At 44.6% G+C, this 14,925-nt stretch overlaps 2 protein-coding genes across 2 annotated transcripts in view; one reads left to right on the top strand and one right to left on the bottom strand.

The window, feature by feature from the left end:
* Positions 1-14,925, top strand: part of LOC108076160 (uncharacterized) — a 54,004-nt gene that overhangs the window by 12,692 nt on the left and 26,387 nt on the right. Inside the window, exons 2-3 of the mRNA XM_017168886.3 lie at positions 1,564-3,259; positions 12,602-12,909. Coding sequence (XP_017024375.2) covers positions 1,860-3,259; positions 12,602-12,909 — 1,708 coding nt within the window. The 5' untranslated portion in view covers positions 1,564-1,859. The remainder of the gene's footprint in view (positions 1-1,563; positions 3,260-12,601; positions 12,910-14,925) is intronic.
* On the bottom strand, positions 3,646-4,345 carry SkpF (SKP1-related F). The gene has a single exon (XM_017169444.3). It carries the CDS (start codon positions 4,225-4,227, stop codon positions 3,709-3,711), a length of 519 nt encoding a protein of 172 aa, XP_017024933.1. The 5' UTR covers positions 4,228-4,345; the 3' UTR covers positions 3,646-3,708.

The raw sequence follows: 14,925 nt of genomic DNA, 5'->3' as shown, positions 1-14,925 counted from the left end.
TACCCCCATAAAGAGTTGTAAGTGCTACAACTTAAACCTGAGTTTGTCTAAGAAAAGGGGCATAAATAAATCGCAGGCTAAGCTCAAAAGTCGCGCCATAAACTGCAAGTGAATCTGGGCTAATCGCATATAGTGCCGCATGATCCCGGGCTCAAAAGTGAGTCTCACCTCGCACCTTCTACGAGTGCGGCTGGAGTGTCAATTACTCTTGCTGCGCCAGGGCCATTGTGCCATCGTGCTGCCCCGCCCCTCTGTGAAGTATCCTTGCGTGAATGTCCTACTACCAACAAACTTCCATTGTGCTCTCCTTGTTGTTGTTTGTCTGTGCTGATGTTTGGTCTCGCCTTGGAGCAATTTTTATGGCTCATAAAACTCGAAATTAGAACTGGTGCTGCCTGTGCCTCAGATATACACAATATACACAGGATATATATGTATGTGCCTTTGAGTATAAAATGTTTATGCCGCTGAGCATTTGGAAATCTGGTGGTGGCGCTGCCAAGTGGATTTTCTTTTCAGAATTAGTATTACATTTAAATGGCATATAATTTGTTAGCGCCATAATATTTATGCGACTTGTGGCCGTACACTTTTATTTATGTTCACTTGGCTGCCCAAGGAGGGTGGTGCTTACCGAGGGGCGATCCCCCAGCTGACAATCAAAGCGCACTTCTAAGGAATTGCGTTTAATTTGCGTCTCGCTTCGCCACAATGCAGCCGTGCCACGCGGCGTATGCGCAATTTTTCACTGCCGCTTTCCGCTGGCTCTTGGGGAAACAATTATTTATTTGTGTTGTTTTTTCCGCTGCGTAGATGCGGAAATTTTTAATTGCCGCCTCAACGCGAATTTGTGTGAGTGCTGGCTGTGAGTAGGATAAAGTCCAGAAAGTCTTGGTCCAGAGAGCCCTCTCTGATTACACTAACTCGGCGTCGCCGAAGCGAATACTGAATTATTATTCTAAAGCCAAGCGACCTTCAGTCGCCATAACACAAAAATCTCATAATTCAAAGAAAACATTTTGCTTACATTCCGGAAAAGCAAGCGCACAGCAAAGGGCAGAAAGGAAAATGGTTTCAAGCGAGCGGCGAGAGGAAAGTAATGAAAGAAGCTTCAAAAAATAGTGAGGAAAATTGGATGAAAAGCTGTAGGTTCTCGGCGGGGAAAAGAGGAGGAGTATTGATAGCTGAGATTCTAAATTAGGTATTTTTTTGTTTTTTGATTTATGCACAATAAGAAAAAGTCTATAAATTTGGTTAATTTTCATTTTAAATGTTAAATTATGGACTTAAGGATGATCCAAGAAATAAAAAATAATGCCTAAACCCTTTTCATTCCAATAACAAAACTTAAATAAAATATATAAAGAAGTTATAATCATTTCCCCGTCTGTATATATTCACCATTTTGTTGCCTTGATTATCCAGCTTGAAATTAAAGCCCAAAGATGTATATTTTTCCCAAAAAACCCATCTCGCTCTGTGTCTATCAACCGAGCTCGTCGTCATGCAGCCTTCACTGTGATTCAAAGACTAATCATTGGATTTTTGTTTCCTCTTTTTCAGAAGACGACTTTCGTCAGGCCAGTTAGTGGCACCGGGGGAAAATGGAAAACGGTGAGCCACAGTCCCTTCTCCCCTCAAACTGGCGGCCGGCCACGGTGCGGATGCGTGATGTTCTCGCCGCGGCCTTTGACAACTGAAAATGCCAAAAGGTAGCACCAGGAAGGGAGCCGGAGAACTAAATCGATAACCACAGCACACGCGGCGGCAGCACAAAGTGCTGATCAGCCAATCAAGGCGAGCAACTAAGCGATATAGGGGTGAACTCAAAGGGGGCCACAGAAACCCTCAGCCCGAGGATGCGGATGCGGATGCAGATGCGGATGCGACTGTGGACTTGGCTGGGCTGGGGAGTGTGGCTGCTGCTGTGGATGGGCTTGTGCGGTGTTCTGGCGCAAGCAGAGGAGCTGGAGGAGCTAACGGCTACTGCCGGCGGAACAGCGGGCTCCCCACGGAGTCGCATCAAGGCGGAAACGGAAACCCTGATGACGGGCGACAGCTTCAACATACGCCACGGGCGCTCTCGCTCGCATTTCCTTCACGGTAATGGCACAGGTACTGGCACTGGCAGTGCCATCAGTACCCGCCTCCTTCTGGTACCGCCCACCCAGCTCCCGAGCGTTACCTCCCCCGCACCTGTTACGCATAAAATTCGCAAATTGCACAAAAAGAAAATTAACGAGAGCATACGCAAAAGCGTGGACAAGAGCCTGGGCCTGCTGCATCCGTCGAAGAACCATCGCAGCCTGGCCGAGGCCGAACACCTGCAGGGGCGTCCGGCCAGCGAGGATACCGGCGAGGACCGGGCCCTCAGTGAGGTCATGCAGCTGGCGGACGAACTGGAGCTGGAGAGCTCCCTAACCACGCCCCCTGATCCCAGTATCGGTGTCCAGCAGGCTCGCCAATTTGTGCGTGCCAGTGCTGATGAAACCAATTACCAGGACCAAGAGGAAAACACCCATGAAAGGCAGGTGATTCAAGAGGAAGAGGACGACGATGACGATGAGGAGGAGGAGGATGAAGAGCAGGCGGAAGAGCAGTTGTCCACCACAGCCAGGCCCAGAACCCGCCTGCTGCCCGTGAATGGCACCTGGGAGAGAACAGGCAAGACCTCCCGTGATTCCTCCTCCGACTATGAAAACCATGACCTGGACTTGGAGGAGGACCAAAGCCAGCTGAGTCTCAACCGCCTGCAGCTGCTCAACGACACCGAGTGGCCGGAGGAGGCCACTGTCCCGAAGGAAACCCGCAATGAGCCTGAGGCGGAGGCCAGATCCCAGGCAGCCAGCATGGAGATCAAGCAGATAAGCTTCGATAGCGACTCGGATTCCGACTCAGACATCGATTCCGATGCCGGGCTGGATACCTCTGAGGTGACAATGGACGATGGCTATCCTCCAGATGCCCAGATCGATGACAAGACCAAGCAGCTGGTCATAGGCGATGTGGAGGGCGGCGATTCAGATGGGGACAACATGGAATCCAGCCAGATCACAGCCGATGTGATCAATGCTAGGGATAGCAAGATTGATCTGGTGTCCAAGTTTTTGCAGTACATCGAACAGCAGCATTTGATGGGCTCCAATTGTGTGGCTGGAACCTCCCTGAATCTGGGCGAGGGCGTGGTGGACAGATATGCCCAAGACCGGTTTCGGGTGGAGGCCGAGGTGGCCGTCAATCGCGCCAATATGCTGACCAGGTGAGTGGCTCTGAGTTGCCTTTGGTTAAGTTTTTCGCCTTCTCCCGCATCATATTCATCCACATGCCAAACTTTTCCAATCGAAAGTTTTGGCCGACATGCAAGTGGAAATGGAAATGGATTCAGAAAAACATGTAAACACTCGGGGCTAAGATTATAGAGAAGGAAATTTAATTAGTTAATATGGAAACTTCATTATTTTCTGTTTATTTATGTCTATTATAATTTCGCTTTTATTTTATCTATTTACATTAATTCAAGATTTTCTTTTTTAAAGCAAGTAATTACCTAATAAATCCCAATTTTGCGCCCACAACTGTGCCTTTGGTCGATAGTTAACACTGACAAAATGAAACCTTGATGACTGGATAAAAAAAAATAATCTCTTGGAATTCAGAATATAGTCCCGTTTCTCTGACAAACTTTATTAAGTAATTTATGGTCCTTATTTAAAGGTCTGGAGAGACCAAATCCTCCTGTTCAAGTGACACCTCCTCCTTGGGCAAGAGATCCTCCTCGGAGGGCGAGAAATCGTTCGGTATGTGAAAGGTCTGGCGTATCTCCTCGACCGTGTGTCCTCTGATCATATTGGCCACTGTCTGGCAGGTGGCATTGAGAAGCTTCCGTATATCCAGATAGTTGGCCGCCAAAATCAGCTCAAAGAGAGTGCCCTGATCGATGGTCAGAAACTCCACGTCCCAGGGGCTTAGCTCTGAGAAGGGATTAACCTCGTCCTCCTCCTTGTCAAAGTCCGAGTCCATGTCAGCTTGGTGGTGCTTGGCCCAAATTAGGACCTTGTTCAGTATCAAAGAGTTGACATTGGGCAGGGGAATCAGTGGATTCTCCTCCGACTCTGCCTCCAGGCCGCAATCCTCTAGCAGGGCCTTGATGGTGTTCGAGCACTTGGCTGTCTCGGCATCGGTCTCAAAAATTTCGCCATCAGAGGATTGCAACTTAATCAATGGCATGGCTGTTACTAACCACCTCTGACAGGATTAATTTACACAATACCAAAACTGAAAATATGAAAAAGGAAATTTTTTTGACAATTTCAAATGGAAAGTAAGAAGACAGTCAAGGCGTTATGACACTACAGTTGTTGCTTGGATTAGGTGGAGTATATGTTGAAGAACAAAAAGAGACCACTATATATTTGATATATTTTTGTAAAGAGGGAAAAGGTCATTGTACAACAGTGTAGTGTCATAGCCCGCTTAAAGTTAGTTACCTCAAAGTTAATATTAATATATACACTTCTTAGAATAGCATTTAAACAAAATTCTCTGGCTATTTTCTATACATTTTTCACCTGGAAAATGGCCAAGGCAATCATCGATTTGCCCAGGATTTTTCATTCTCCATCGCTCATCGCTCACGTTTCACTAGTTAGTCGCCAATTTCTGCTCAGCCAGATTGGCTGGCAAGTGGCCTTCCGATAACAACGAGCATAATGTGCTTTTCTTGTTGCGGTCATAGTTGCCAGAACTAGCTTCTTCCACAATTTTCCTCCAGGTTTTCCCCTCGGCCTGCCGCCAATTTCCCTTCACGTCTGCTTGGCTGCGTGCAATTTTTTGATAAAAGTTCAATTACTTAGCTGAACAGGCGTGCCTGGGACAGGACAAAAAGTTTGTGGCATTCCTGTGGCCGAAACGAGAAGCAGAGGACATTGATTTACCTGGCAATTCATTTGGTTCTATTTTTTTCTCTTGGAAAGAAAAACTTTTTTTCCAACAGCCACGACGTCGATGTGATGTGTGATTCGTGTGTTTTGTTTTTCCCGTTGCCATGCTGGACTCCTCGTCATCGATTTGGGGCAGTAGTATCGCATCAAGCGAAGTGACAATCGCAAGGACATTTGAGAAGCTGCAATCCCTCTCAGTATCTCTGTGAGAAGGAAAGTTGTTCCAGCATTCTTTGAGTTCTTTGCTCTGCTTTTCCTTTTGCCTTTTCCCCCAGCACCCGCACACCCACAAACACACGCACACACACAATAAACACTAAGTTTCATCAGATGTCGCATATGTGGGCACAAAGTCCTGGTCCGAGTGTCCTTGCCTGCATACACGCATCCTATATGTCAATGTCCGTGTCTGTGAGACTTTCACGCAGACATTAGACCAGGAATTTATGTCTTTCAGTTTTTCTTTAATGCCTCTCTGCGTCTGCTTTGGTCGAAGGACAAAAAACGAGGCAAAAAGAAGGTGATAAGAGTCCTGCGAGTGGCCTGGGTGTGGCTATGTGGGATCCATGCAACAGGCCAGGGATGTGATTTAGTCCCTGGACATAATTTTCAAGAACAGAAGATAACAACTTTGGCTCACTGATTGGTGAGCAGCAGGAAATCAAGGCCATTTGTCCACGGAAAACTAATTTGTTAAAAGCCACAAAAAAAGGAAGACAGGAAGCAAGGACATGAATACAAGCTGACAAATCTAATGAACAAATGCCGCTTGTCAATAAAACGTACAAATAAACAATTAACCCAGCCGAGAAGCAGCTTGACAAATTAAGTGACGGAGGGAAAAATGTTGAAATGGGAAATGCCGGAAAACAGGGAAAACCCCAAAAGGACTAGCGAGGAATGGTGGTGGTGCTGCTGCTGTTGTAACTTGGCCTGGGGAGCAATAAAATGTCAAATGTTAACGTCAAATGTCAATAAATTAAATTGCTCGTGGCCTCTGGATCTGGGATCTGGTTTCGGGATCAACATTATTGCATTTAGTGTCATATGCCAGACATTTGTTTTCATTATTTGTTCAATACGTGAATGTGACTCCTGGGACTCTTGGGGCTCTAAAGCCTGTCCTGCTGATTTATTCAGTCCCTCAGCCATAAATTTAATGGCAAGTCCTCGCCCGACTGGTTCATAATTTCCAACAGCGCCTGGGCTGTGCTAATCACAGAGCCTGTTTTAATCAGTTTTTCTTGTGTTAACATAATCAAGGCTGGCCGGAAAAACTTTTCCCTTCTGCAGAAGGAAATTAACCGAGAGGAGGGAGCAGGAAGAAGGGCAGGAGCTGGGAGGTTTCATCTTCAGATAGAGACTAATTGAAGTTATTGTTTTGTGATACATTGTTATCGCTTTCCCCCAGCCAAGATCCAGTGATTCCGGCGGCGTCGGCTCCTTGTTCCTGCTCACTCTTTTTTTTTTGTGTTTGGGCATTTCCCGTTTACTTTGTTGCGCAAACAAAAACAAGAATAACATTTAAGGATAACAAAAAGGCAGGGTTTCTAGGGAAAAGGAGCTCGAGGTGAGTGCAAAAGGGATGGTTAGCTTGGCAGGAAAACAATATCAATTCAACTTGAAATTACGAGCTTCAATTGTTTTCTTGCCTTGGCCACTTTTCGTTAGTTTCCGTTCACGCCATGTTGCCAAAGTGTAGACAGCAAACAAAAAGGACGACGACTCCTTACACATAGACACACACACTTTGCACACCGGCGTGGTGGCAACATGGCGGATGGAATCGGAAAACTTTTAAGTACTTAAATGTGTTGTCGTCGAGAGCGGTTCAAGAGCGACTGAGGGAGTGTGTGAGGTGAGAATGGTGAGCCCGGCTCCTTTGGCTTTTCCCTTGAAATTGAGTTTCCGGCTTTTCCAAACTCTTTTGTTTCTTTGGCTGGCTTCGAATGCACATCGCTCTCTCTTGTGCTGGTATTTGCCAAGCAATGATTTTGTTTTTCTGCGGAAGTTCGGCGATAAACTTGGCAAATAATTTATTGCCTTTTCGTAGCTTGTTTCAATTTTACTGCTGTTACTGTTGATGTTGCTGCTGCTGCTGCGTTCGGTTTCAGTTCATACAACAAATCGAAATTGAAATCTGCATAAGCGATGCAGTTTCCAATTGCCAGCGGCAATAAAACGCGACAGCGGCAAGGACACCTCCTCCCTTCCCAAAGGAGAAACCTAGCCCCCTCGTCGTTGTCATTGTCAACATCCTTCAAAAGTTCTCCTCCAAACGGAAGCAAACAAATATCTATGCAAGTCAATGTTCAGGCAACAGTTTCACACAGGAACCTGCGTCAGCATTTCACTTGATTTCTCTCAGTGTGTGTGTGAATGCTTCTGGCTTTGGGACTTTGTGCCGCTTGATTTACTCGACTCGGCTTCTGCCCGGCGGGCGGTGCTAATAACGCTGCCCCCACCGAAGCTTTTCCGACCTCTTTGCCCCACCTATTTTCCAACCACTCCGCCCCTTGCTCCTGCCACGCCCACTAGACCCCCCGACCATGCCTTTGCTTTGCTCTATTTTTATTGTTGTTTTGGTCGCTGCAGAATGCAGCAGCTAGCTAGCAAGTTGTCTAGCCCCAAAATGGAAATTGTTTTCATTTCTGGGCAAAGCAATCCTAATGTGCATTTTTCCCCGCATTTCCCACGCTTTTTACCTCCCCCCCTGGTCCCAGTTGGATTTGGCACCGCTTTTCCCGCAACTGGAAAACTGCAACTGACACGGACATGCACAAGGCCCCACACTGTGTGTGTGTGTGTGTGTGTGGGGATGGAAGCAGTGCACCCTGGTTATGCGGATGGGAAGCACTCGGCCGCGGACCTTTTTTCCAGCTGGTTTATTTCAGATTCTCGCATCTGGGCCTGACTCCTGCTCCTGGGCCCGACGACTGCTGAATGCTGTTGAATCCTGGCCTTGTCTGCCGCCTGCCTGCTGGCGTTGTTGGATGTAAATGTTCCTGCTCGGGGTTCTGGTTCAGGTTCTGGTCGTGGCTGCTCCGTATGGTTTCCCCGCAGAAAAGTACAGTCAGGCCTGTAGAAGGGGGAAGATTTTAGCTTAATTTTTGCTACCTTTAAAAGGATTTAAAAACCTCTACTGATCTCTGCTGCAGCTTTACTTAGATTATTCATTTTAATATTCCTTAAAAAAAATCTATTTAAAAATACCTCTTTTCGAATAACAACTGTACCAGCTCAGTGGCTAAATGCCTTTTCAACTGAATTCTATTTTGAGTAACAGAGAAAACTGTGGCTTAGGTTAGATCGACTGTGAATGTTTTGCGGTGTGGCATGTGGCGGGGTGTGCTCCCCACTTTTAACGGCTTTACAAACTACATTGCTGCAACGCTGTGGCACTGTGGAGCGCTTTGTGCAACACATGTTGCCATAACTTAACAGCTTAACAAACTTGTCGAGTATACCCGAAAACGTGGCACCCCAACCCAGCACCAAGTCTCCTCCTCCTTCTCCAGCTCTCAAGTGGCTGCCGGCCCAATTGGCGTATGCGTAACGTTTAAAGCGGCCCCAGACGTAGCCACAGCCGCAAAGCAGCAGCAGCAGCAACAGCAGCTTTTTTTCGTGGCACCGCGGACTCGCAGTCTATTTTTGCGCAATAAAAAAAGCATTCGGATCAGGACCCAGAGCCGCAGACAGCAGCGGCCAAAGTTTGTCCTTGCAAGAAGGCCCAGAGGCGCGAGGCTTTCGCTCTCCACTCTCGACTCATTATGCTCCATGGCAGGAAATCAAAAGGGAAACTTTTTGCGCCCCGAAAATGTTTGGCAACTTTTCGCCTCCCGGACTTTGCTCTGTTCTCTCTCTTTCTTGGCGCCTGCAATAATAATCATCGGGCTGGCAAAGTGCGTTGCCAAGAAGTTAGCAAGTTGAAAGCAATTAATGGACTAAATCAAAAAGCATTTTTTGAACAATAAGCGAACAGGGCGGCTGTGGCCAGCATAAACATGTCAACAACAAGTGTCGTTGAGGGGGGAGGAGGGGGTTCAATTAGCCGCAAGCTGAAGCCAGGAAACTGGTAATTAATTGAACTCCTTTTTCTAGAGAGAAGCTGCCAATGATTACCCCCACTTTGATCTTGCCTCTTGTGTGTCATGTCAGGCAATTTTCTCTGACATAAGCCAACTTAGTTACACAATTTCCTTGGTAACTTTTTAATTTATGCATCTTGGCTGGTTAAAAGTTGGCAGCTTTTTAGTTTGTTTGTTTAACGGGGTTGAAAATATTAAACAAGTTAAGTCAGCATATGTTAAGCAATCAAGGAAACTTGATTATAAAGTAAAGAAAAATTAAAGAAATGAGTTCTTAAACTGGACTTAATTTTAAATATATTAAATCATATTAATCTACTTTCATTTCCTTATTTATCAGCCCAAGAAATAGATTTTCCTTAAGAGATAAGTTTCTTCTAATAAATTTCCTTAAAAACCATTCACAAAAGTCTATTAAAAGACAGCTTTGTATGATTTCCTGGCCCCTAAAAATTACATGTTTGCCTGAAATATATCTATAAATCTCTTATTTTATATATTTCTTCCCTTCTCGATTTAAATATCCATTAAAAAGTGATTTCTTCTTGGAGATATCCTGTCAAAACAAAACTCCCTTCCGACATAAAACATAATTCGCAAAAGTCAATTAGCAGGAATCATATCTCAATATATACATCTTATAAAATTCGTTTCGTTTCGGCCCAGTTATGACTTTGCCTCACCGTTTGATCATTTAATTATAGCCTAATTAAAATTGGCAAAAAGCCTTGACCGTTATGGGCCATTAAAAGGCGCAGCCGGCAAACAAAAATAAAGGACAGACAAAAGGGACCGAAGCCAGGCCAAAAAGCATCATCATCCTGTCCCATCATGATGGCCATTCCATTCATTCATTCATTCATTCATTCAGTCATTCGTTGGGCCAGGACGAGAAGGAGTAATATGGCCAAGTGCCCTGGCTTTGAATAATTAAACCGGAGCATTTCGCTTTCAATTAAGATGTCGACACGCAGGCATCAAGATGCTTGAGGCATCCCCCAGAGAGTCCTTTTGGGAAGCCCACCCAGGTGCCTGCCTGCCAGCCAGCCTTAAAATTTCACAAAATTCACACTGCGCATTATAATGGAATTTAATTTCCTTGTTTATGGCTGGCCAATTAAATGATTTGCTCGCGTGCTTCTATATATAAATATTGTTTCGCCCCCGTGCTCTCCCTTCGAAATCAATAAATCGCAGCCTTGGCAGCGACTTGAATGCAAATATGAGGCTAACAAGGAGCCCGGGGAGCAGGCAGGCAGCCAGGCAGGAGACCTTCTCATCCTCGACATGGAACGACCTTCTCAAGTCAAATAACAGAAAAAAGCGGCTTAAGTGCCAGCGGGCGCCCGCCTTGAGTTTCTAATACGGCCAAGACGGGCATCATGTGCTAAACAAATAAGCGAAACAGCCGACTTAAGTCCTCCATGGAGATTTTTTCCCGGGATCTCGCCGTGGGTGGGATTTTTCTTGTGTCTTGACAAAGCACCGGATATAAATTGCCAAGGCCCAGGCTAAAACTTTAGACCGTTCGGTCAGTTTTAGACAAAACATGTTTTTAATTAAACGTCAGAAAAGATTCGCCGCTCAAGAACTTGCAGTTTCTGTGTAATTACACCTATACACTAAGCATACACAGGTGTTTATTACCTAAAATTCCCAAGCAACCACACCTAGAGCGAGGGTTGTTAGGGAAGTTTACAGTACGAATCTGTATAAAAATAATAAAACTAAGTATACGCCATGTTGGCTTCTATGTTTTTTTTTCACCAGAAATTCCTAAGATTTAATTCTAAAATTTAAATAAAGGTATTTCCCTAAAGCTAAGACTCATTTAACCCTCGAAATAAAAATGTAAGCAGACAAAGGACAATAGGTAGGGAAAGGGAGAGCACTCTCAAGTACTTAGTGAGTTACTTACTTCTGGTTCCCTCTCGTCCTGGCCACTGGCACACCTGAAGCTTGTTTGGCGCTTGTTTTCACCTCCTTCCCCCCTTTTAGCACTCAAGTGGTGAAAAGTGTTTTTAACACACTTTAGGAAAGTCTAGGGAAGAAGGGTTTCGGGGGAGAAGAAGGAGAGACAGGAGCAGGAATGCAACTCTAGCCGTCCCGAAACTATATAACCACACAAACAGTTCAAGTTGTCTAAGGAGAATGTTAATTTGGGAAGGAGAAGGAAGGAAAGGAAAAAAACACTGAAAAAATATCTAGCTATAAAATAATTAAAGACATATAAAATTAAAACTCTTTACATATTTTTCTTTCTGTAAATCAGAAAGCTATATATTTTCCTCCCATCTCTAAATCATTTACCATAAAATCCTAGTGGGCCATAAATAATGAGGAGGCTGGTAAAAAAAAAAAAATCTGTCAACTCCATGTCGGGCTCCCAGCTAAGTCAGCATTATCGCCAGCGAACGGCGGCGTCATCATCATCATTAGGCGACTTTTGAGCCCTGACACGGCCTTGGACACTCGCATGGATTTGCTTTGGTTTGGTTTGCTTTTGGCAAAGGCTGTGGGGGGATTTGGATTGGGTGTAGGTGTGGGTGGTGGCTGTTTGCTGACAAAATGCCGTTGACATTTACAAATGAGGCCCGCCAGCGAATTAATGAGCCACGCCCAATTAGCGAGCGCGTCACATGAGAGAAGAGCTGCGAGCCTCGGCAAGATCCCCAAAAAGGCTCCCATTATCCTGATGTCTGTGCTCCTGGCTAATGTATTGGAAAATGAAATTGAAGCCAATGGCTGTAACTTTCTTTTTTTACCTCCTCTTAAAGCAACAATTTAATTAATTTGGAACAGACAGGAAAAAGGTGGTAATCTTGGCCCCCACTTTGGGCTAAAATCATCAATGTAATTTTCTCGTTTACTCGTTTTTTTTCTGGTACAAAGAGGTCTAAGGGTGAAGGCATCCTACCATCCTACCATCCTGCCATCCTGGCAGACAATAGAAAGCCAGGAGCGCACTTGAGCACAGTTTGAGGCGGCTTGAATGCGCCGCGCCTATAAGTATGCACTTGTGACCGTATTCCGCCCCCGTTTCTGTTCGGGTTTATAAATATAATAAAAAAAAAAACTGAGAGAGAAGGCTTTCTTGCTGGTCCACTGAGCCACTTTCGGGGCTCTGCTTGAGTTGCAACCAAACTTTGTTGTATTATATTGTATAATATTATATTATATTAATACATTATATATATTCTGTCACAGTAAAAGGGGTGTAGCCCCTTGGGGTTTAAGCAGGAAATTTGTGTCACTTATATAATAAGGACATGGGTTAAGGACCTCGCTTAAAAGGTCTTAGTATTTTTTAGCAAATGTTAGACAAATAATAGAAAATAATATTTTGAATAATTTAATTTATTTTCTACTAAAAAAAATATAATTAAATCGCTGGTAAGGGTATCTAAAATCAACTTTACCATAAAAACCTCCTCCTTTATGAAATTTAAATGCAATTTCATGCAATTTCCTGGCTGTCCATCGTCATAAATTCAATTGAAATACACATGTTTTTGTTGTACATTTTAAGGACCTGCTACTAATATCCTTTCTCTCTTTCGCTCTCCCTGTCAGAATCTTCAAGACCACTGGCCGTTCGGTCCAGGAGGATGTCAACCTGCTGCACGCCTCCGTCCTGTCCATGGTGGAGTTCGACGATGATATATTCGCGGCCGGAAATTGCTTCGACTGGAATGAACATCCCGCCCAGCCGGGTCTCTTTTGTCCTTTTGCCTACCGCCTGCCGCCTCCAAATTTGGGCGCGGTCTTTGCCAAGGATTTGGCCATGGAGTACCACTATCTGGGCAATACCTCCGAGTGGTTCTTCCTGGCCCGCAAGAATGCCGAGAAGGTGATAGCTCGGAACGAGCAGTATCTCAAGTGTAAGTATCCCGGGGTTGCTCTTATGTTCTCCGTCTGAAATCTGTGTTTGGGAATCGGTAATGTCCTTGATTTATTTGCCAGCTGGGGGTAAGCAGAAGCCTGCCCCCTTATTTATGGCGACCTGATAGCAGGGAATACATATAAGTACTATGGTAGACAAAATAATAGCTCTGAGAAGATCAAGTGTTGTAGAATGTTAAAGAATAAATAGAAAAATAAAATAAATATAGCTGAATAATACTATTTGAATAATACTATTTTCAAAGTTATTAAAACAAAATATAGTCCTTGCATAAATATATTTGTTCTTCTCCTCTAGCTATCTTCGCTCCTATAATTCTCCCTCGAACTGTACATACTTATAGACAGCATTAAATATTTATTTTTGGAAGCTTTAATCTGCGACTTCATTAGTCACCGGCCAGACGACGGCAGAAATCATGGTAGGAGCATCTCGCCTAATTGCGAAAGAGAGTCGCATATTTTACCCGGCTTTATCAGGGGCCGAAAATGTCCCCCCTGACAGTCCCACAATTAAGGAATAATAAATAAACGGGATCCCAAGGATCCCTAAAGGGAACTCCACTTTAAATGGAAATTACCTGGACCCGGTGCCAATTTACCAATTCCGTTCGTAATTAGCCGGACTTCCGTTGGCTCCTAACATCAAACGGTGGGTGATGCGTGTAAGCTAATTTTATGCAAGACTCGCCATCCGACGGAGCTCGTCATAGTCAGGGATTTACTAGTTGTCCTTTGCCTTTCCCCCTTTAAATTTAAGTTGCATCAAATTAATTTTAATGATGTCAACTTATTTTGGCAACAACCTTACACGGTTTTGACCGGCAGTTTGCATAGTTTCCCGTGGCGTGGGGGGAAGCAAATGCACTTGACACGACCATGCCGCAACATTTCAAAATAATTTGCAAATTAAAGGTTACGGTTACACCACGTTGCAGGATACACCCTGGCCCCCCCGTGGATGTCTTCGTGTCCCCTGCAGTTCTGGTAGCTTGCGTGTGCAGCGTTGGCATGCAAATTATTTGTTTGCCTGCCTACAACTAATACTAAACGTGGAACATGGGTTTTTTGGGTATTCCCACGGCATTTACACTATGGAAAAATGTGTTTACTTGGGTGGGAAGTTTAAATAAGATATAAAGTTTATTTTTTTAATTTTTTGGTACAGGTTTTGGTTCTAAAAGATTCAAGTATTTATAAAGAAACAAACAAATTTAATTATATTTTAAAGATTTCATTTTGAATTCCAAACGTTGGTCACACTGGTGGAAAAGGTTCCTTCAAGGACACAACTTTATAAAGGGTTAAGAAACAATAAAATTATGTTAAAGATGTTTTTCAGACTTGTTATATTTCCTAAGCTTAGCCAAGTCCAAGCACTATTTCTCCCAGTGTGACAACACCCTCGCCTTAACCCCGCGCACTCCTCGGTACCGCATCCGCAGCCGACAAAACCGGACCCGGCCGCAGGCTCTGTGCCTGCAAATTGCATGAGGGAAATTGCATGAGATGCCGTTGAAAAATGTGCGCAGTATACGTATACGTAACGTGAACGGCCGCACTGCCATATTACGTATACGCCGCGTTCGATTGTACTCTGTGACTTTGGCTGCGACACTCAACCACACACATAGCCGCGGGGGCAAAACTGGACACCCATGCATACTAATAGCGTTTTTGGGGCGGGGCTTAAGGGGGGGACTTTAGCCTGATTGCAGGCTGGGAGCCAACTATTTGCCATAGATAAAGGTCCGTTTGGCCATCCGTTTTGTTTGCCGCGGCAGCCAAAATTGAAAAGACGACTAGAAAACAAATAAAAAACACAAAGTTGCCAAATTATATTTGTGGCTCAAACAATAAACGAAAGCGGTGTTCGTGCCCTGACATGGAGTCTCATTTATCTACTGGCCAAAGCTGTCCTAAGCCCTGGTGAACTATGATTTACGATGTGCTGAAACTGCATTTGCATATTTGCTCTTGGCTTTAAAGTTCGT

Source organism: Drosophila kikkawai, chromosome 2R (assembly GCF_030179895.1).
Source record: "Drosophila kikkawai strain 14028-0561.14 chromosome 2R, DkikHiC1v2, whole genome shotgun sequence".
NCBI classification, from domain to species: domain Eukaryota; kingdom Metazoa; phylum Arthropoda; class Insecta; order Diptera; family Drosophilidae; genus Drosophila; species Drosophila kikkawai.
This window is presented reverse-complemented; position numbering and strand designations above follow the sequence as displayed.